The 23,767-nt window shown below is 36.1% G+C and overlaps 1 protein-coding gene across 7 annotated transcripts in view; it reads left to right on the top strand.

The window, feature by feature from the left end:
* Positions 1 to 23,767, top strand: part of LOC121296784 (lipopolysaccharide-responsive and beige-like anchor protein) — a 295,937-nt gene that overhangs the window by 40,575 nt on the left and 231,595 nt on the right. For all 7 annotated transcript variants that reach the window (XM_041222596.1, XM_041222620.1, XM_041222603.1 and 4 more), the window contains 13 exons: positions 1 to 10; positions 284 to 363; positions 1,705 to 1,767; positions 3,451 to 3,548; positions 4,356 to 4,448; positions 4,851 to 4,959; positions 5,623 to 5,704; positions 7,474 to 7,597; positions 7,835 to 8,027; positions 18,625 to 19,659; positions 20,897 to 21,066; positions 22,845 to 22,998; positions 23,393 to 23,573. The exon at positions 1 to 10 is cut by the window's left edge and continues 159 nt beyond it. In XM_041222596.1, the coding sequence (XP_041078530.1) occupies positions 1 to 10; positions 284 to 363; positions 1,705 to 1,767; positions 3,451 to 3,548; positions 4,356 to 4,448; positions 4,851 to 4,959; positions 5,623 to 5,704; positions 7,474 to 7,597; positions 7,835 to 8,027; positions 18,625 to 19,659; positions 20,897 to 21,066; positions 22,845 to 22,998; positions 23,393 to 23,573 (2,392 nt within the window). The remainder of the gene's footprint in view (positions 11 to 283; positions 364 to 1,704; positions 1,768 to 3,450; positions 3,549 to 4,355; positions 4,449 to 4,850; positions 4,960 to 5,622; positions 5,705 to 7,473; positions 7,598 to 7,834; positions 8,028 to 18,624; positions 19,660 to 20,896; positions 21,067 to 22,844; positions 22,999 to 23,392; positions 23,574 to 23,767) is intronic.

A 23,767-nucleotide genomic window follows, 5' to 3' on the forward strand; every position in this document is an offset into this window, starting at 1 on the left:
AAAGGCTTGGGTATGGAATAGCTTATTTATTGAGCTCATTTATAATTCTGTTTGTGACTCCATCCATTAGAAATGCATGTCTTTAGAGTGTCTGTGTATAGGTAATATACTATTGCTGTTGTTGTAAACAGACCTAGATCTTCTTAGCGTCTCATGCAAAAATCATTTTAAAAAGTTGGAATAAGAAAAAGACTGTGTTTATGTTTTTTTTTTCATATTATCATATTGTTTTACTACTAGCATGATTTGTAAATTTAGATTGTGTCCTTTTTTTGTCATTTAGATTGGCCAAGACCCAACCAGAAAGAAACCCATTCCCTCCGTGCGTTTCTGTTGCTCTTTGTAAAACAGTTAATAATGAAGGTAACAAACAAGTTTATTTTATTTTATTTAGTGTTAGCAAATGCTAGGTAAACCATATACTCCAGTAAATATGCAGTTCTCTCTCTCTCTTTCTCTCTCTCTCTCTCACATATGAAACTGTTACAAGGCATCAGATCATTGTAGGTCCCTTTTTCTGCACTCCACTGCGGGCCTACAGTACTGAAATAGGTCATCAAGGGACCTGTGGGAAACCTGTTCTGATGTAATATAATTTTAGTTTAAAACAATTTCTTAGTCAGTAACTGCCTGGAGGAGTCTGACAGACTACCTATTCTGGGGCTAGTGCTTTGGCTGAGCAATGGTACAGGACATTTTATATCTGAATATAAAAAGGTGTTTTATGCAGAAATGACTGAACATAACTGAACAGGCTCCAGGAGTTAGCAATGGCAAATAGTGAATACTGTGGAAGTTGCAAGAGATTATCAAGAGAACTTAAATCAGTGTTGGTTGATAACCATGGCTTTTAAAACACTGAATTACCTCATTAGCATAACAACATTCTCACAGCATTATTCCTTTTGGTCCTGATTTTCTTTTTTTAAAGTTTGACTTGGATGACAGCCATTTGCTCTGTGGTGTCTTAATTTTAACAGTGCTGCAGGTAATGGATTATCACACTAGTCCTATTTTCTGCAACGCATGAATTGAGCTTATTGTGACATAAAAAATATGCTGTTGGTCGAAGTGAAAATATCTGGGGGAAACAAAGATTAACCACAAAATGAGATGTGACTGAGAACTTTGTTATGCAAATGAGTTGACAGCATTACAGTAATCCATTGTGTACATGGCCATCACATATACACCCTAATCATTTACCCGCCATGGTCAAGCTCTTCAGCAACGTTAGTGTATTATTTAACAGAGCAGATTAGTTCAGAGATTGTAGGTCCATCCTACCAAAGTTTTCGTACACTGTTGTATGTGCTCCATGCGCTACCATGGCTGGTAGTGTCACGTGAGCTGTGTTAAGTAAATAAATCCTGTTAGTCTGCGGGGCCTATCAACTTCCACCTCCGCCGTTCTCCTGCCTGTCACTGGACAGTGAATGCCCGCACCCACACGGCGGACGGCTACATTAATATCCTGTATCTTTCTAAACAAGGGATTTCGGGGAGATCCCTAATGAAAGCTGAATCTCAAAACAGTAAGTGTGTGCGATATAGTAACTGTTACAGATGTGTATAATGGTATTTTTAAAACAGGATTCATTCATCTGACTTTTTACATGTCTGCCCTTACACTGGTCCCACTGCAGTCGCACTACTGTATTATTTTTAAGGAAACATTCCTTTTATTTTTTTAATTGTCTTGTAGGATTACGGTGTGAAGGAAGATGAGCTGCAGAGTATTCTGAACTACCTACTTACGATTCATGAGGTACAATGTAATTTGCTAACAATTTAGGGGCCATGACAGTAAATAAATTTCACTCAGTCACTCTCTAGGCAAACCGCTTACAAGCCAGCAGTACCCCAGTGTAATCCTGATACACTACTTTGGGGAACAATTATATTGAATATTCTGTTCAAATTCACTATGGAAGAAACAGTAAGCTTTTTGAAGAAGTAAGATTGCAATGAAGTGTTTATACATTTCTCTGTCTGCTGTATTTCTTTCTTACCACAAGGTGGCACCCTAAGCAAGAATGAATGTTTCTTTTCTACACTCTGTAGTTGACACAGAAGACCCTCCAAAGTTTATAAGACATGCATTACTTTACAGTACGTTTGCTGTGTCCCGTGTTTTCCGTACTGCAGCGTTATATATATTTTTTAAACATATTGCTTACTCTTTTTAAAAAATTGTCACACATGAGCTATATATTACTCAGTTACTCTGGCACGTTTGCCAGTAGGAAAAAAAAGTCTTCTAAGGATCGCAGTGTATCCAGATCATGTTCCCTCCTTCAACAACTCCTGTTTTTTGTCCCTCCAGTGCGCCACTCCTTTCAATCGGAGACCCGCATTGTTGCATGAGGGAGATTGAGCTGGATTCACTACAATGTTTAGAAGAATCTTCTTCTTTTTTTTTTTTTTTTTTTTGTTCTCCTGACGAACATTCCTGAGTAAAAGTTGAAAGTTATTATAGGTTGGATGTGTGAAATGAAATAATAAAAATATATATATCAAAACCATCTGGAATATGCTGAAAAAACTGCTGCGATGTGTAGACCCTACACTGCAGGGGGTTCTGTAACACTTTTAAAAACTGACTCCTGACAAATTAAATATCCTTTGTTATGAGAAATAACTGTAGACCTACAAAATACCCAGATTTTAAAAAGGCACTTCTACAAACCACTTACCGGTAATTGTTTTGAGTGGAGGTGCATAGATTAAAATAAACCTTGAAACTAAAAGTGTAAAATCCAAAAAAAAAAAGGTGTTTACAGTTGGACTAGTTTTCACAGAAAGTATGTTTAAATAACTACATTCAAGAAATATAACGTTATATTGATAAAACTTTAGTTTCAGATAGTACATTAGCGTTTTTTGGCATAGAACTGTACGTCTGACTTTCTCGTTGCGTCATTTTTACACATACTTATCTCATATGTAATTGTTTATTTAAAAAAAAAAAAAAAAAAAAAAAAACCTGACAGTATATGTGCAGCATTTACTGGCAATATTAATATATGTTTAATAATTATTGCAAATGATGGTACATTTCTCAACATTTACTCGGGATTGTTTGCCAGGAGAAAGAAATTTCTCTTAAGGATTGTAATGTACCCAGATCATGCTCCCTCCTGCCACAGTTCTGTTACTGTTCCATCAGAATGCCAATTGTTTCAATCAGAGCACCATCTTTGTTGTAGGAAGGAGCATGATCTTGATAGACTGCAATGTTTAGGGGGAAAAAAAGGAAATCCCTAGTTGATTTACCTATAATTTGTTAATAATAATATCAAAACAATTGGGATTATGTTCAAATATATATTGCAGCTATTTAGACAACATGTGTTTCCTGTAAACACTGCAGGAGGTTTTGTAACACCAACTGGGTGTTTATCACGTCAGACGTGATGCTAATGATCTTCTGTTGTGTTTATTTATCTAGGATGACAACTTAATGGATGTCCTGCAGCTGCTGGTTGCGTTGATGTCTGAACATCCGGGCTCCATGGTCCCGGCCTTTGATCAACGCAGTGGAATACGGTAAAGAGTTTATTGTATCTGGACAAAGTAAAATTCTAATGAATGTGCCTACACTGGCTATTAAAGCTGGACAAAATAGGTTATGTATATTTACAGGGGTCCTTTTTTATAAAACCTGTTTACCAGGGTCATTTCATATTTCTGCTGGTGCTCAAAAGTTCACCTGGAGTCAGAATGTGCACTTCAATCTAGGAACTCTTTTTGATTTATATTTTTCCTTTCAGTTTCTTATTTGATTATTTTACTGTTCATAATCATGTCCTGTTTTTTCCCTGGCTTGAAGGCTAGGGATTATGTGATGTTGCTGGTACATAATGATATTACTGGAAGGCCTGTAATAATCTCAAGGCTAAGACCTCAAGCTACTGTACCCACTCACTTTGATAGTCTGTTGCCAGTTTAAAATGGATTGCAACAAATACTACTTTTGATCATATGCTGAAGATCTGCAATGTGGGATACCTCAGGGAAGTGTACTGAATAAATATTTAACTTAAGTTTTTAATATTGTCAGAAATGTTCAACTAGCAATGTTTTATATTTCAGTTTGTTTTATAAACCATTATTCCAAGAACATGTTTTGAGATTGCAACACTAAAGCATAAAGCCATGCTTTACAAACTACACATTCTGCTTATTGAACAGTTTCTCGCTTTATAACTGTATCTGTGTAAAATACTTCGTCATAACGTTAAACATAATTATTTCTCCTTAATTCTTTCTGGGAAACGTTTTTGCATTATGTTTACAAGTTCTAAATCTATATGTGCTGAATATGTGACCTAATTTGCCTTTACTTTGTTACAGAGTCATCTATAAGCTTCTTGCATCAAAAGGTGAAGGGATTCGAGTACAAGCCTTGAAAGTGTTGGGTTACTTTTTAAAACATTTAGGGGCCAAGTAAGTATTGCAGTTGTGATTATGTATTTATAGTTTCTGTGGAATGGAAATAATTGAATATATGTATATAGTGTAGTCATTGTGTGTCTGTAAGTTTATTTAAAAAAGGGGGCAGAGGTGGCTCCTGCTAAGTTCTGGGAATAAAAAAATGTGGGGAAATTGGTCATTCTACACTTTAATGTGACTCTTGTGAACTGTTAAAGCAAATCTCAGATGTTGTATGCACATGTTATCCAATAGTTTGGCACTCACCTTCATACTGTATATGCTGAATTAAAACATGCAAGTGTACAAAGTTATCATCTTAAAATGTGTATACTCAAGATTTATGAACAGGTCCAATTCTTTGGAGAAGTGTTTAGGGATGGGGAAATAACTACACTTGTGGTCTTGTTCTTTTAGGAGGAAGGCTGAAGTCATGCTTGGGTATGGGTTGTTTTCACTGCTCTCCGAGCGGCTGATGCTCCATACCAATGTATTCACAATGACTACGTATAATGTCCTGTTTGAGGTAACTTATGTGAAATTCCCTATGGTATTGAAAAAAAGCTAAGCTAAACATTTATTTACCTAGCAATACTATATTTTTTTGCTACAATGATATGCTTCAGTTTTATAGTAAACACACTCGCGAAGTAGTGACACATTTTTTTGTTGTTCATATTAACACAATAATCGGCCCAGCATGTAAGGGTTGGAGTTCTACAAATTGCTTAAAGACACAATCGGTAAATATTAACCAAGAACAAGTCCATCGCTTTATTAATATAAGTGTTGTCTTTTGTACATTAATTTGCAAAAACTGGTATTTATTACTATCTCTTTACCTTTGTAAGTCATATAATTGTGAAACACCTCCCATGTGCTTTTATAGAGTTTTTTTTATTAACCACAAAATGAACAGAATAGCTGTTTTTCTGCAGTTGTCTAAGGAAAACTGAAATAACTTTTGTGAGTTTTATCATGGCAGGCTTGCTCAGATTGTAAATACTTTTGTAGACAGGATGGGAAAGTAGCTTAAACAACTAAGAAAAGCGTTTAGGTATTTTTAAAGGAAAATCTTGTTGCATTGTTGCATAATGTTGACAGCTGTTCTTTGTAGAAATTCTGCATCAAAATAAGATTTATGTAATGCCGTTTACTCATAAATATGTAATTATTTTTGCCCCTGTAGATCCTCACAGAACAGATCTGTACCCAGGTTATACACAAACAACATCCTGACCCTGACTCATCAGTAAAGATACAAAACCCACGTAAGTGTGTATTACCCCACGGAAGAATTCCTTTATTTTATTTATTTTTTTGTATCTTTAAAAAAAATAAATAAAGAAATAAATAAAAGGGTTTCTATTAACTTAAACATGTACTGAAGAAAAAAAAAACTTGCAAAATGTATGAAAATCAGTTTTTCTTCTTACCTTTGATTCATTAAAGAAAATTACTTTGAGGTTTTGTTTCTTCTTGGAATATATATTTTGATTTAGTTTAATTTAGTTCACTCATAATATGAGTAAAAGGTTTTTTATTAAACCAGGTGTTCTTAGCACAACTGAGAATTATTATGAATAGAAACGTATATTTTGTTTAGTTAAATATTAAAGATTGATTTTAATAAGTTATTTAAATGTTAATGACTGTAAGACCCCTTTTTAATGTTTTTTTTCTGTGTTTGCATTTTCTAAAATAGATGAAAAAAATGTAATGTAAAAATTCAATTCTTAACTTTGCATAAAGTGAAATGCCCAATTAAAAGATAAATCTTTTAAAGTCTCATCCAAAACTGAATTCATGCCAATATGAAACAATATCATTTTGAAGTTTACATTTATTTTTTTGGAGAATTTCCAAATGTCTTCCTGTGCATAAAGCCCCCTGATTTAATCCATAGTGAAGCCTCAAAATGTCCCTGATTGCAGTCTTTAGTAATGTCAGTCTAAATTTAAAAGAAAATAGCATTTTCTCAATTACCTTTGATAAAGTTATACCAAATGTGGAATGGAAAAAGTCTAAATACATGCTGAGGTAATTTTCTGCTGTTAAAGATCAGTGACTCATAATTTGAATGGTTTGGGCATAAAAAGAAACCTACAAGAATGCTAGGTTGAATGCATCAGTTAGTTCTTATATTCAAGTTCTATCAAAGAGATGAAATACAAACCTTCCTGTCAGGCAAATGGACACTGACATTGTCAAAATACTTGATTTAAACATGCATTCTTTTTAGTAAAAAATTATGGTGTACAGAAACACACATTTGTAGTGAAATTCAAATGGTTTATAACAGCATATTAAGGTTAGACATTAAATGTAATCTATTATTATTATTATTATTATTATTATTATTGTTGAGAACTATGGCCATGTGTAGTACAGAGATTTATCATAATAAGTAAATAGATGAGTGGTGTTTCTGCTGATTCTTAACTGGAATAGAATAATCGGCACTACCATTTTACAAGAAAGTTTGTCTTTGGTGTTTCCAGTTTCGTACCTATATCAAAAACCACATGGCTTGATAAGAATAATCTAAATGTGTTTTGTAGCAAGAATCATGACACTGTTGTTAATGTTTCAAAGTTAATGTTTGAAAGCCCATGTTACATTAAGAGCGTTTTCATGTTTATGTATTTATTATTTTTAGTAATGGCATTACTTTGAAAAATTAGATCAATGATAATGTGGTTGTGTTTTAAAACACCTGATATAAAAAGTGTAACAAAAACCATGCTTATGAATTTCCTTTCAAATGATTGTGTTTTCTTTTTCACAAACAAGCGAATTCTTGCAAAAGCTGCTTTTGCCTTTTAATGCTGATGGAAATTGAATCACTGCACAACAGCACATTTTGTAACAATTAAGGTCTGTAGGCCATGATTAGCACAGCTGGGGTTGATTGTGACATTGCCCCACATTTAAATCTAAATTTTCATTTGAAATAACAAAATAAATCTATATATATATATATATATATATATATATATATATATATATATATATTTTTTTTTTTTTTTTAAAAACAGAAAAATCCTCAAGGTGATAGCAGCCCTGCTGAAGAATTCCCCCCAGTGCCCGGAAAGCATGGATGTCCGCAAAGTCTTCTTGTCAGACATGATCAAACTTTTCAATAACAGCCGGGATAACCGGAGGTAAGGGCTCTTGTACACAATGTCAATTAAGAAAAAAAAGCCTTAGTTACACACATCACCATATTCTTTTATATGAATGACAAATAGTTTGTTTAAAAAATGTGCTTGCTTCTCTTTCTGTTTGCGAGGAAGGTAGCAATCTGTGCATTTTCAAGTATATCTGTTTGCCAAATTAGATGTTGAATATTCTCTTAGTTTTTTATGTGGATTTCAAATGTGTGTGAATGTGTTATTCAGGAGTTTACTGCAGTGTTCAGTGTGGCAGGAATGGATGCTCTCTCTGTGCTACATCAACCCCAAGAACTCGGAAGAGCAGAAAATTACAGAAATGGTCTATGCCATCTTCCGAATCCTGCTCTACCATGCAGTTAAATATGAATGGGGAGGCTGGCGCGTCTGGGTGGATACTCTTTCCATCACCCACGCCAAGGTAGGAAAGGACCTAATTTTAAAGTGTCTAGTTTGTATAAAATAAATCCATGTATTTATTTACTTGGTTTAGTTTTTGGTTCAGTGTAAAAATAAATAAATAAATAAAATATAATGCAAGATAAACATATCACAGTAAATTTGAAGAAGATACATATCTTACTGTTCAACCATTTGCTGTGTTTGGACTTTACTTTTATTTTTGTTAATATTGCTTTTTCTGAATAATACTCCCAGTGATACATTCTCCATTGGGTTCCTTTTACAGTTGTCATTTTTGATCTATTCAAATGATTACAGTATCTTTAACTGTAATAGGTTAAACAATGTTGTTTGATTATGCAGTCTTTGGTTTTTATATATATATATATATATATATATTATAGATATATATTATATATATAATATAATATATATATATATAATGCGCTGAGTTGTAAGTTGTGTCCTAAATGACCTGTTTGCAAGTGAATATGCATGTCAAAAGAATTCCACTGTGAGGAGTTTCATGCATTCGTGTACTTTGGTCTAGTGAGGTAATAAAGGCTTGAATCCACAAGAGGGCACACCTGATCTTCTGGCAGCATTTTTGGAGGTCATACAGTTACTCTTAAGCGAAGTGGAAGATCTTGCTTCTCCAGTTGTCTTAACTTAAATGAAAGCTGGGTCGACCAAAAGTGAACCTTAGCTAGTAACATTGTTACAGTAATTGAATTAGGTTTTTTAAATGTCAAGTACCAGTCAAAAGTTTGAGTACACCTGCTTGAAACCAGGTTTTTCTTGATTATCTATGCTTTTAGCTGTATAAACTTGTCTATAAACACTTAATATTTCATTATATGATACATGTACTTATATAAGCTGATAATCATAAGTGAATTGCATTCAAAAATTTAATTTTTAAATGAAAATGTAAATCTTGTCAATTTCAATGAACTGGTCACCCAAAGCAAGGGGATTTCAGTCTGAAGCCCAAGTCAGTTAAAAGTCTGAAATGTGAATAACACGGTGTTAGAACACTGGCCTAAGTATAAAAGTGTCTTTGTTAGATGTTCTCTGAGTTAACTAGCATGTTACCTAATTAACCTTTTGTCACCAATTATTGTTAACAGATGAGGGTCCATGATTACTATAAATATAGGCAGCATAGGCACAAGTTTGTCATTCCTGAATCTAAGGGAGCAGAAAATGGCAAAATACGCTCAGTTAAGCAAAGAAAAAAGACAGTCTGTAATTACTTTAAGAAATGAAGGTCAATCCTTAAGACAAATCGCAAGAACTTTGCAAGTGTCTGTAACTGCTGTGGCCAGGACCATCAAACGATTGAAGAAACTGGCACTCATGAGGACCGAACAAGGTCAGGCAGGCCAAGGGTGACCTCAGAATCAGAGAACAAGTTCATTTGCGTCACAAGTATGGGGAACTGGCGATTAACTGTGCCTGAAATACAAGCTCAGGTAAATGCTACTAGAAGTACAGATGTTTCAACATCAACTGTTCAGCGGAGATTGCATGTAGCTGGTCTAATGAAGAATTGCTGCAAAGAAACCATTGTTAAGAGTGCAGAATAAGAGGAAGAGACTTGCCTGGGCCAAAAAACACAGAAACTGGACATTTGAGGAGTGAAAGTCAGTCATGGACCGATGAGTCAAAATTTGAAATATTTGGGTCCAACCGCCGAGTATTTAAGACACAGAGAGGGTGAGCGCATGTGTTCTGCATGTGTGGTTCCCACTGGCAAGCATGGAGGAGGCAGTGTCATGGTACTGTATCTATCTCTTTTTCTCTCTCTCTTGCTTTTTCTCTCTCGCTCGCTCTCTCTCTCTCTCTCTCTCTCTCTCTCTCTCTCTCTCTCTCTCTCTATATATATATATATATATATATATATATATATATATATATATATATATATATATTATTAGGGAATCGCAGGTTCCCTGGCTATAACGCAGGTCTTGGGAGCATTATAACTGAAGAGCGTTATAAACGGGGGAGGGGGTAGGGGGCGCCGCAGGACACAACACACATCTGACTAAAAAAGAAAATAAAATAACTCCCTCTCTATAATGCACATATAGTGAAGCAAAAATGTAACTTTCCGTGAATTAACCATGTAATCATGTAATGAATGAATTAACCATGTAATCAACGCTATACTTTTTACAAAACAAAAAAATTGATAATTCCCTCTCCTGGATGATATTAATTAGCAGTTTTTAAACTATAAATAGCCTGGCTAATTGGCGGTCGGGAGTTCATTTCGAAGTTTTCGACAAACAAGCAGACCAAGTGCGAGAAGGAGAGCGAGTCGGGGGGAGGGGGATGAGGGAATGGGCTCTCCCCAGGTTCAGCTGCTGGAGTGGGACTGAAGCGTCTCATCTCCCGGAGAAAGCTACAGCTCCTTTTACCGCAAAAAAGTAAACGCATTAGGAAAAATAACCACGTAATAGGCCTAATATTTATTTAGTTATAAAACGAATGCTGAATAAGGTGTCTGTGTTATACAGTGCCAGCGCAGCGTTTCTTCGGTTCAGATACTGTATCAAAAGGGAGAGACAGAAACGGAAGTTAGACTGAAAAGTTGTTTTACAGTTTGAACAACACTGGTACTGTATTAACTGTGGAAATATTGCATGAAATCACTAGTATATGGACGTGGAGGACATGCTGTAGGAGCGTTAGATCTGAGGAGTTAAACCTAATAACAGGGTAATTTAAATAAAAACACTACACCTGCGTGAACAAATTTAAATTAGCTGCCTAATCAAATTGCAAAGGTATGAACATTTCATCTTTGGTAAACCCCAGATAGTCTCATTCAGTTTAATTGCCCCCATTTCAGTTTTTTTTATTATTATTTTTTTATATTAGTAATGTGAAGTTCTAAAGTATTTAGAATTGTTTTTGTTACACATATAGCAGGAGTCTTTTTTTATATGTCACTGTGATGGCATTTTATTTATTTTTTTAAACATTCTCGCAAGAAACAACCATTTTCGGTCTTTAATTGCACACTGTTTTGTGTAAGACATTCCAAGAAACAGTTTAACCAAGTAAAAGAACACAACCAACAGTCTGGTGTGTGTAAAGAAATTGATCACACTTTTCAGCCACGGACAGGCTGTAATTGCTTTTTTCCTATAATTGTACAAGATTAATGCCATTTCTACTGCGGCTGTTTACTGTACCCCAACACTAATCTAAAAACACTGTTCTTTGACAAGGAACGGGACTTGCAGAATTTGATAGGCACTGCAGTGCTACACATCAAGATACATGCATCTGCTATTAAAAAAAAAAAAAAAAAACCTGAAAAAACTCAATTGCCATTTTATTGTCCAGTTTGATAGATTTCCTGCCACCTTTGTAGTAGCCAGGCTGTTTGTCACTGTAATTCACTCCTCCCACAGCTGTACCACTGCTCCGGTGGCCAGAGGCTTTTTTGTTAACCTGCTCGACACTGCTTTTCTTTTTCTGCGTTTTATCAAAACACTGAAAAAGTGCTTTTTTTAATCAAAAATTTCATTATTGGGTTTATTATTTTGTTTCTAAGCATACATTAAAAAAACAAAAAAACAGTGCTGGGACAAATGTTCAAGTATTGAAACAAACACAGCTTGAAATGTATTCAGTCGCAATTTCTTTTATACAACAGAATTTCTAAATGACTTATCAAAAAGATATAATGGAAATGAAATGCATAAATGACATTCTGAATTAAAACTGTCTTTCTTTTAAATATATATATTTGATGGGGTATCAGGTTTATTTTACTCTCAAAAGATTATTTTATTGTTATGTGGTACAAATTGTAATATGTTTTCCAGCTTATTCATAATTAAAATGTATGAAAGAAATGGTTTATGTTTTGAAAGGGTGTTCACAAATGAAAAACCTATGTTTGTCCCAGTACTAACATACAAATGCTCTCATTTATACTTCCATGGTACAATACATTCATGATGACAGGCACAAGAATACAAACATTGACTAAAACACTGCATAGAACCTCTGCACATTTCACCATTGCAAGATTAGCAGTAAATCAGATTTAGCAAATAACAGGTTGTGTATTTGGCCTAAAACATTTTAATTAATATCTAATGAAATTGATACACATGTTAAAAGTAATCAGCTGATGACTGAATTTAGTAACGAGTGTGCTCTCCTTTAGCATGGATCACTTTCACCAGCCTGGTCCTCCATGGACGCCACTTTTCTGGAAGAACTCAAAGCCAAGCCTGTAAATTGCTTGAAATGCCTTCATTTGGTTGGGTGCCAGGGCCTGCCGTTCTAGTTCAATTCCTTCCTCTAGCTGGGATAAGTAGCAGACATGCTTGCATTCCAATGCAACAGCCCCTGCCCAAAAGCTTCCTAGCATGCTGGACTCCAAAGCTGTTTCTGTGTCATTCCTCTAGATTTATTTTTCATTGAAGCTATACTGCTGTACAGTTTAAAATATGAAGTGTATTGCATTATTCAGAAGTATTGTAGCTTCTATTACACTTTGTTGATGTTGCAGTATTTCACTGTGGACTTATATTGCAATAGGATTTCATTCTGGCCTGGCCACAGACTTGACCATGATTCCAGGTTTGGACAACCTATAGATACTTACACTATCTACTGTGCAGCCCCAAACAACATCTGTCTGATCAATGACCCAGAAAGGAAACATGAGGGAGGAAACAATGCCACCTGCCAGAAATGTATGTAGACACGTAAACTAGTCTATAAAAGGACCTTGATCTAAACTAGGAACACACCCATGCCTGGTGTCTGTGCACATCTGATATTGGAAAGTTGACTAGTCTAGAGCAAGCTCATTTTATAAGATTGTTTGTAGCATACTAACTGGCCGGTCTTTAATTCTAAAAATCAGCGGGTTAACGTTCAGGTTCTTTCACGTGATATATGAGCTGCAGTGCATTTATAATTAAGCTTAATTTGTTACAATTACCTTTTGTTCCTGTTATTTCATAACTAAGCTATATATATACACACAGTGCCTTGCAAAAGTATTCAGACCCCTGACCAATCCTCTCATATTACTGAATTACAAATGGTACATTGAAATTTCGTTCTGTTCGATATTTTATTTTAAAACACTTAAACTCAGAATCAATTATTGTAAGGTGACATTGGTTTTATGTTGGGAAATATTTTTCAGAAAAATAAAAAACTGAAATATCTTGCTTGCATAAGTGTTCAACCCCCACACATTAATAATTGGTAGAGCCACCTTTCGCTGCAATAACAGCTTTAAGTCTTTTGGGGTAAGTATGTATCAGCTTTGCACACAGTGTTGGAGTGATTTTGGCCCATTCTTCTTGGCAGATTTGCTCCAGGTTGTTCAGGTTGGTTGGACGACGCTTGTGGACTGCAATGTTCAAGTAGTGCCACATTTTCTCCATGGGAATGAGATCAGGACTTTGACTGGGCCACTGTAGGACATTCACCTTTTTGTTCTTGAGCCACTCCTATGTTGCTTTGGCCTTGTGCTTGGGATCATTATCCTGCTGACAGGTGAATTTCCTCCCAAGGTTCAGTTTTTTAGCGGACTGAAGCAGATTCTCTTGCAGTATTTTCCTGTATTTTGCTCCATCCATTCTTCCTTCAATTGTAACAAGATGCCCAGTCCCTGCTGATGAGAAGCATCCCCACAGCATGATGCTGCCACCACCATACTTCACTGTAGGGATGGTGTGTCTTGAGGCATGGGCAGTGTTAGGTTTGCGCCACAAATAGCGCTTTGAGTTTTGGCCAAAAAGCTCTATCTTGGTCTCATCTGACCACAAAACCTTTTCCCACATCGCAGCTGGGTCACTCTCATGCTTTCTGGCAAACTCCAGATGTGCTTTCAGATGGTATTTTTTGAGTAACGGCTTCTTTCTTGCCACCCTCCCATACAGGCCAGTGTTATGCATAGCTCTTGATATGGTTGACTGGTGCACCGTTACTCCACTCCCAGCCACTGAACTCTGTAGCTCCTTCAAAGTGATTGTTGGCCTCTCTGTGGCTTCTCTCACAAGTCTCCTTCTTGTTTGAGCGCTGAATTTTGCGGGACTGCCTTTTCTTGGCATTGCCTAGGTGGTATGATGTAGCTTCCACTTCCTGATTATTGATCCAACTGTGCTCACTGGGATATTCAAACACTTGGATATTATTTTGTACCCTTTCCATAATCTATGCATTTGTATTACTTTATCTCTAACTTCTGTAGAATGCTCTTTGGTTTTCATTTTCCTTCAGATTCACAGCCTTACCAATGATCCTTCAGCAATGGGGTTTTTATCCAGAAAATGTGACAGGAACTTTAATGGTTCACAGGTGGAGGCCAATGGTAAGGTAATTGTGCCCTCGTTAGGGCAATTTCTTTCATTGGTGCAAACTGGGAGCTTCCACAGAACAGGGGTTGAATACTTATGCAAGCAAGATATTTCAGTTTTTTAGTTTTCTTAAATATTTCCCAACATAAAACCAATGTCATCTTACAATAATTGATTTTGAGTTTCAGTGTTTTAAAAAAAAAAAAAATCAAACAGAACGAAATTTCAATGTACCATTTGTAATTCAGTAATAGGAGAGAATTGGTCAGGGGTCTGAATACTTTTGCAAGGAACTGTGTGTGTGTATGTGTGTGTATATATGTGTGTGTATATATGTGTGTGTGTGTGTGTGTGTGTGTATATATATATATATATATATATATATATATATATATATATATATATATATATATATATATATATATATAACTGCAGGATTGTGGATCTCAGTAATGTTGGCGACTTGGCATATTTAGCCACCGTTGTTTATTTTGCACACAACAGTATACATGGTTGCAGAAGTGCGCATCTTCACATTAAACTGCCGATCATTTCTTTTAGATTAGTGCGCTTCCCTTAATGAAGTTGTCGTAGCTATACATGTGGGACAAGCCATGTTTTCGGTAATCTTCCATGAGAAGATGGGGCTAATGTTCAGTTTTTACTGATAATGGTTACAGACTAGAGAATACAAAGGACAATGAGTAATAATAATGAGTAAACAATAAAATAGTTTAACGATCGTATTTGTAAACAGACAGTATTCATGCAGGTTAAACAAGTATGTATAAATGAGAAGAAACATGTGTAATGCAAAATATATGAATGTTTATTGTAAATTAAATGAATTTTAAATAATAGTTTATTTTTGTATAAAATCATTCCACGTTTAACCGGTTATTGAATAATTAATCCTGTTTGGAGTAGGCGTGGCTGGGGATAATTTAATTCCATGTCTTTAGGAGGGAGCAGTAATATTAGGTTTTTATTATCTACCATAAAGTTGCTACTGTGCTATATTGAAGAAAAAAATATTAATAAGAAACATCTGCTACAAATTAAGGTTTACTGTATATCTTAATATCTGAGTGCAGGCTATTGTTCCATAAAAAGGCACCTTAAACCGCAAATGTGAACGGGGTTGCATACCTAAATATGTGGCGGCTTTAGGCCAGCCCAGTAGTGTGAATAGGGTCCTAGTGCAACTAATAGAGATCAGAAGGAGTGAATCAGTTTAATTTACCTTTATTGATTTTTTGCTATAAAGAGAAATCACTTTTAAATGATACAATTCATTTCTTGGTTCCTTTTTGTTTTGCTTTTTCACTTCATCTGATTCAGGGGGCGGACTTTTCTCTTTCTTTGTGTGTCTGGAGAAAGCACTAACCACCTCTCTCAGATTTAAGATGAATCAGTGCTGGTCAATCTGTTCTGTTTTAACAAACTCAACACTGCAGACACTGAGGTCTGAGTGGCTAATCTGTTCTGGAATTTTTATGACAGATCTGTCTTGATTTCTGCCAACCTACTCATACCGTATGTATGTGAGAGTAGAGTAGTTCAGTGGCTCCAACTGACAGTGTTATTCTTGGCACGCTTAGTTAACCCTGTTCGTGCTTTAATTAAAATGGTCAAATACATCTGCTTGGTCAAAACATGTTTCTTTTTAAAGAACATAGAGCTAACAAAAAAATTCCAGTAACTCTTATCTGATATGTATTATTCTCCATCGCATTTTGTTTTTTGAAGGACGCACACAAAATAGTAAACAGGTATTGTGTTTATTTTTTTCATAGCAATTCATAAACAAAATATGAATGATGCCGCTCACCTGGTAAAAGCACAGCCGTGTGGTGTGCAGTGTGAGTCATAAAGCACAGCATCCTGGCTGTGTGAAGTTGCCGGTCTTCGGTGGGGATTCTGAAATGAGCGTTGCATTGGTTCTGCCTCTGCTGTGGGTTAGGGAGAGAAAACCAACAGGGACACTTTCTCCTCCTTTTTCTACAGCAAACCCCCCTGGCCAGGCACCCAGTGTGCTCAAAAGCAGACACCTGCAGGGTTGGCGTTTGCCTTCAGAGGTTGGTAGCTCTCTGACATCTGCTCTGGAGTTCCTGGGTGTAAAAGAGGAAGCTAGATCGGTCGTGGGATCAGAGGACGCCCACTGAACCTTCACTTCCCCTTTGCTGTGTGGGGAATTGCTGTGGTGAGGGGAAGAAATGGTTGTACTTTCCAAATTGGGGAGATAATCCTGTGGTAAAATAATTGGGCACACAATATACAGTATGTGTGTGTGTGTGTGTGTGTGTATATGTGTGTGTGTATATATATATATATATATATATATATATATATATATATATATATATATATATATATATATATATATATATATATATATATATATATATATATATATATATATATATATATATATATATTATAGATATGTGCCTCACTTATATATATCAACTGTGCCTCACTTGTTTTTGTCTACTGCATTCCTTCACGTGACCTCCTTAAAGTGTGATTATGTAGTATTAAAATATCTGCATGGAACAATGAATACAGTTCTTCATAAGTGGCTTAAATACCATTTAAAAAAAATAAATACAATGTCTATATTGAAAATGTGAACCCTGTGAAGTGACAGCAATACATATTTGGTAAGATTGACTCTAATATTTTTGTTAGCTCTATGTACTTTTTAATACACTGTGCCTGTAGTGCATACCTAAAATGAGCATAGCAAAGTGTGCTATTCAGTGTCTGTTTCCGATTTTTGCTTCTTTTAAAAAAGCACATGTTCTTGGATGTTCTTTCTTAAAACCCTGTTAAAGGTCTGAATATTAGTTTTATAACATCTGTGCAGGTACTAGTTTTAATAATGGGATCATATTAAGACAGGACGATGTTATATGCTAAATACCTGCTCTGCTAATTGGGAAATGTTGAATGTCAAATTAAGTTAAAATTAATGACATGGCAAATGCTGTAGTTAGGAAAAAAAAAAAAAGTCTTTAACTAGTAGTGCATTTAGGAGCTTTCTTCACTGAGCAAACAGCTATGGATTAGCAATCAAATGATTTGGAAGATTAATGACTACCCTTGTAGCAAGCTAATTTAGAACAATACCTGCTAATTAATTGCAAATTATCAGGTTTTCTGTTACAAATGCAAATGCCTTTAGGAAGAAACTGTAAAGTGCACACGGGTAACTTTTCCTATCCCAGTTTGACTTTCTGTCTTCGTAGTACCTCTGATTAATGTACCACTTACTCATATTGAAAAGCACAAAATCTGTAATACAGGATGGGTATCAGTCTTAAGTTTTAGTAAAGACAAATGAGTCAGTAATGTTATTGGACTTTGTGAGAAGTAATCATAGATCCAAAACCAGTTGTGTAATTATTTTTTTCTAGGTCTGAAATATATATCAAGGGATGAAAGTGACTTGATAGTTAATAGTTCCGGCTTTATATTACCCAAGCCATCACCCATGAGTTTTTAAAAACACACTATTGCTTTTTCAAAGGGCTGTCTGACCATAGTAAAACTAATTCCTATTTGTACAGTTGATGTCAATATTAAATTTATCAGTTTTAATATGAAGTTTCATAAAAGGCTAATGGAATACTTGGATATATAGCCAAAAGTGTAGACTTCAAATCCAAGGAAGTTATGATGAGGTAAAATGCGTTGGTGAAACTGCACTTAGAGGACTGTGCCCAGTTCTGGTCACTACAATACCAAAGGGACATTGTGACCCTGGAGAGTCCAACAAAGAGCTACCAGATTAATCATAAGGCTTTAAGGAATGAGCTATGAAGATAACTGATTACCTGAAATAACTGATTCTGTTTAGCCTAGAACAAAGAAAAATTAGGGTGGAAATGATTGATGTCTTTAAAATCTTAAAAGGAGTTGACAATCCTAGACAATACTATAAGCGCAATGCAGAAACCAGGACCAGGTGACACAGTTGGAAATTGGCGATAGACTTGAGATAGAAGAAAGGAGACACTTCTTCACTCAGAGTAGGTTGTTGAGGTAGAATCACTTGGATCCTTGAGTAAGACCCAACTTTTACAAATTTTTGAGCCAAATGGCCTCCTCTTATGTGTACATTTTGATGTTCTTATGTTTCCCCAGTGTTTTAACAACAATTACTGAAACTATTGTAGTTCTATATTGCTGTTTTTTTGTCTTTTTTTGTGACTCTCTTGACCACTTTTTAAAAACTTTATTTTGTATTTGATTAAATTATTTTAGGTTACTTTTGAACAACACAAGGAGAACCTTGCTCAGATGTTCAGAGAGTACCAAAGACGAGGGGGTGAAGCTTCTGCTGTAGGAAATGCGGGCCTCATCAGAACTATCTCTGGTATCAGCGATGCAGAAGCTGTGAACACCACAGATTCTCCTAAAACAGTTCAGGGCCAGAATGTGGAAGTGGTGCCTTCCTCTGAGACTGAACTTAAGACTGAAGACAACGAACATGCTACTTTGGCCTCTAAACCAAAAGCAGAGGAAGAGAAAATGGAAGAGCCAGTAGCTGCTGATGCATCTGCTTTAGTGACCGATTCATATACAGCTGCAGAAGATGTTTCCACAGAGCAAGTGGAATGTGAGAAGCCAATTAATAAACCCACAGCCAAAACACTGCAAGAATTTATAAAGGATCCCAAGAACCTGGTGGAGCTTACATTGACAGATAACCCTGTGGATGAAGCCAGCTCAGCAGATGCCTTCCTGGAGCAAGTTACATCAGAGGCTTCTAAGAAACTGGAGGACTTAATTGCTGGAACAGACAACATAGAACAGAAAGAAAGTAGAAATGTGGCTTCTGCAAATGAGCAAATCAAGGCTGATAATAAAAATCAAGAAGACTCATCCCCAGGAGCAGAGAAGGTGGAGGTCACAACAGGGAAAGGTGATGACATATCTCATCCCACAGATGAGGAAAAGGCTGAAGACACGTTGATCCAACCAGAACCTGTCTCTGATGCCTCTGAGTCTGAACTGCATGAAGGTGTGAAGCAGGTACATACACAGGCAGAGGCAGAAGTCAATGATCAGTCCATTAAGGAGGTGGAAGAGAAGAGCAGTGATGAAACAAAAGCTAATGGTGGCAGTAATGCAGGTCAAGGTCTTGCTGAGAGCACCACCTCCATCACCCCTACAACCACTGCTACCACCAGGACCAAAGAGATCAAGATAGCGAGACTAGATGTTTCAAGTGTGGCATCTGACACTGAAAGACTGGAGCTGAAAGCAAGCACAAGCCAAGAGTCAACTTCACCATCGGTAAGTTGTATGACCGGCCTGCTAATTAAGCGATGGAGCACATAGATGTGGGCTCTACCGTGTGGTATATGACCGCGATTGAAGTTATGCATCCCGAGCCGTAGACGAGGGCACCACGAAAGTCAAGGTCATCTACCACACAGTAGAGCCCGCATTGAGAGCGCTCTATAGCTATTAGAAAACAATTTATTTATTTCTTTTCTCTTTTAAAAAAAACTTTAAAACCTATATTTACTTTGAACTTCTGATATTTTGCCAAGTAAAATTCGGCTGAGGAAAATAGTCCCTAACATAATTGGAATAGAAAAACAACATACACTTAGAGAAAACATTATTGTTATTGCTAAGATATTTATTGGGGGTCTTACTCTTTCTTCTTGTAATTTTATCTAGACATTTACAATTGTTGAATAGTTCGTGTAGTATTGAGTCTGACTCGAAACTTGTTGTTGGAGGCGGATCGTCATTCAAGCAGGCAGGGAGTGGATTAGCTGGTGCGGAAAGAACTGAAACAGGGTTTGGAGTTGACTGGCTGGTTTTGAGGGAGGGTGTTGTTTGGATCCAGCCGATGACAGAATTGTAGACCAATCGTGTCTTCTCAGTAGGTGCAAATTGAGCCTTCATTATGGTATCCTGTCACAGACATGATTTCCCTTGTCTCTGGACCAGCGTCAGAAAGTATGTTAAGTAGGTTTATGTTATCAGATTAGTTGTAGATTAAAATGTTAAGGGAAAAAGCTGGTATTTATGCGCGGATTGATTTTAAAATGTAATTCAGAGTTAAGCACTTCAATGTTCCAGCGGGCTTCTATGCAAACAGCCAATCAGCTTCTGTGCGAAGCTGATTGGCTGTTTGCACTCAATCATTTTCTAATTTTATTTATTCAGGTGAGAATTGTATTTGGTCTTCCTGAAATTGCTAAGTCTGTTTTATATTTATAACAAATAGAGTAGAAAAACTGTGTAGATATGATAGACAGACATGCTTTTGCACAATCAACCCACCAACAAGCAAAAACAGGACTTTCAAACAACTTGATCACCATCTTGTATGTCACAATTGCTTGAATAATAATGATATAAAACACATGTCTTTACCTACTTCTTTGCCATTTCTGTAATACTGCACATTGCACACATTGGTTATGATTTTCAACAACATTTAATTGGATTACATGTAGCAGGACAACCAAGTTACCTGTTCCTTTTTTGATTTGTATTTACTCTGTTTTTAAAGGAGTCTGGTCAAGGACAACAAGAAGCCTCTGGTTCTGGTGTACAGGGGAGAGATTCTTCGGCAAGGTCCACAATGTTTCGCATCCCTGAGTTCAGGTGGTCTCACATGCACCAGCGCTTGCTCACCGATCTGCTGTTCTCCATTGAGACTGATGTACAAATGTGGAGGAGGTGAGTAGCTTTGAACTGGGCTACTCTGTGGCTCCAGTGGATTGTTTTAAGTTCAAATTTAAATGTACCTTATCCACAAATATGTCATTTGAGTCTATAAAGTAGTAAGGAGAATAACAAAAAAAAAAAAACAGAATAACATGGTGGCATGAAAGAAAACAAAATCAACTGTAAAGATTCTGCACTGCCAATAAAATATCAAGAAGTAGCAGCCATGACAGCAACTGTTAGTCCAGCAATTAGTGTGTTACAAAACGAGGCTCCAGATTTTTTTGAAACTAAAAAAAGTAAACTGCTGTGTATAACCTATTTTTCACAAATAGTTACATGTATACCCTTAAGCAGGTTGGTGATCTACAGTTTCTTCTAAAATATTACTGTACCGGTAACAAACTACATTTTACTACAGTCCTAAGTATTTACCATTTCTTTGAGGATTCACTTAATTCAGGCCAACAATTCATTATTTTACTTCAATAAGAAAACACAGAACCATTAGTTAATACTGTACATTTTAATAAAATCCATTACGTGGTGAACAATGCACAGTGATGCACATTCATAAAATACCCCTTTTGACTCAAGAATGAAATAGAAGTAATTGTTACTAGAGTGTTGTATATACGTTGCAGACAATTTACTGTATTCATTTCATTGTCTCTTCACATTACATGTAATATATTAGCCTGCCTGAAAACTGAACAGAAATCATCATCAACGTACCTTTAAAAAATGCTGTGTTCATTTTAGCACATCATAGCTTTAACAGTCTCTTATCTTTCAGTTTCCCTTTTTACACTCATTCATTGCCTTTTTACACTCTTATTGATCCCAAAATTCAAGCAGCTTCAAGGATCCCAGGGTGTCAGCTTATTACTGGGGAATTCCAGACCCTCACAATTCTCTGTGTAAAAAAGTGTCTCCTATTTTCTGTTCTGAATGCCCCTTTTTCTTCCATTTGTGACCCCTGGTCCTTGTTTCTTTTTTCACTGAAAAAGTCCCTTGCGTCGACACTGTCAATAGTTTTTAGAATTTTGAATGCTTGAATCAGTCGCCACGTAGTCTTCTTTGTTCAAGACTGAACAGATTCAATTCTTTTAGCCTGTCTGCATATGACATGCCTTTTGCGTCGGTTCACAATGCATGTGCTCAGTTAACTGTAAAAAGTGTCGCCGCCACACAATAAAACAGGATATACACTTAAATGGTTTGAAATTTTGGAATTTAATAAACTTAGGTGGGATCCACACCTAAACAAGATACACTTAAGTGGGGTATACTGTGCAGAAGTATTTATTACAGTAAGTTGGTCCTTGTAATAAAAGCTCATGATTCAGGCCATTGTCTGTCAGTTCATTTCAATATGTTGAGAATATGAATGTAATGGAGGGGTTCCTCTGTACTATTGTTATGCTACCTGTTTTTAGTGCATAACTGCTAGCTTAATGTTGTATCAGTGTGTTAACTTCAAATTGTATATTATTGATGGGACTCGTTCTATGTTGTTGAAATGCATTATGTCTGATAAATGGAGTCTGGGAAAGGTAAATGTGTCCCTACTAAATTCAATATACATTTCTCAAATATTTAAAATGTTTAATGCTTCACCCTGACCTAATGGAAGCATCTTTGGAAGTTTAAGCAAGGCATACTGTATGATCTCTCTTCTTTATTTTTCTTTTTTAATGACTACTATTAGAGCTACGGGTAATGTTTAGAAAGCTGTACAAAAGCGTAACACTTCTGTGATTGACTAACAAGGACAATTTTATTTTTAGTCATTCCACAAAGACGGTGATGGATTTTGTTAACAGCAGTGAAAATGTCATCTTCGTGCACAACACTATTCATCTGATCTCACAAGTGGTAGACAACATCATCATGGCTTGCGGTGGGATCTTGCCTCTATTGTCAGCAGCCACCTCCGCTACGGTAAGCAGTCAGATACCTCAGTGATTTCTGTCTAGATGTGCTTTGGAGTTTCTGTGTTTTGGTGGATTGATGTTACAAGCCTACCATGCCTCTCCACCTCTACTGTACCACTCCCATGAAGCAGTGTACCTAAACAAAACCAATCTATCTTCCATTAGGCCATCGCTCTCTCTTATAATGCAACTCTGATTTCATCCTCTAAATTGATAGCCCTGCTTCATTCCTACTGTTTCTCATTTATGTCCTACTTTTGAGAAAATGTACCTGTTAGATGTATTGATGATGTTGTTATGCTGTGGAAGAGGCAGGACATAACTGTGTCCATTTTTTTTTTTTCCCCTGTCAATAATGTCTAATCTCTTGTAACAATCAAGCCCCTTTGTTTTCTTCGCAGCATGAATTGGAGAACATCGAGACAACTCAGGGTCTTTCCATTGAGGCTTCTGTAACCTTCCTCCAGAGACTGATTAGCCTTGTAGACGTGCTGATTTTTGCTAGCTCTCTTAGCTTCACCGAAATTGAGGCGGAAAAGAACATCTCATCAGGAGGGATTCTGAGACAGTGCCTCAGATTGGGTAAAAGCATTTAGAACACTGCTCTTCACTGTGCTTCCATTTTCAAAAATATCTAAAATCTAAATAACTCAGGAGCCTTGTTACTCTGTTTCTTCTTTTTTTCTTCTTCTAATGTTATGACTCACTGTCTTCATAAAAGGAAGTAGAGAAGTTTTATTAGATATTCGGAATGGTCTGGATTTAGCCCTGGACCT

This window comes from Polyodon spathula, chromosome 2 (assembly GCF_017654505.1).
Source record: "Polyodon spathula isolate WHYD16114869_AA chromosome 2, ASM1765450v1, whole genome shotgun sequence".
NCBI lineage: Eukaryota > Metazoa > Chordata > Actinopteri > Acipenseriformes > Polyodontidae > Polyodon > Polyodon spathula.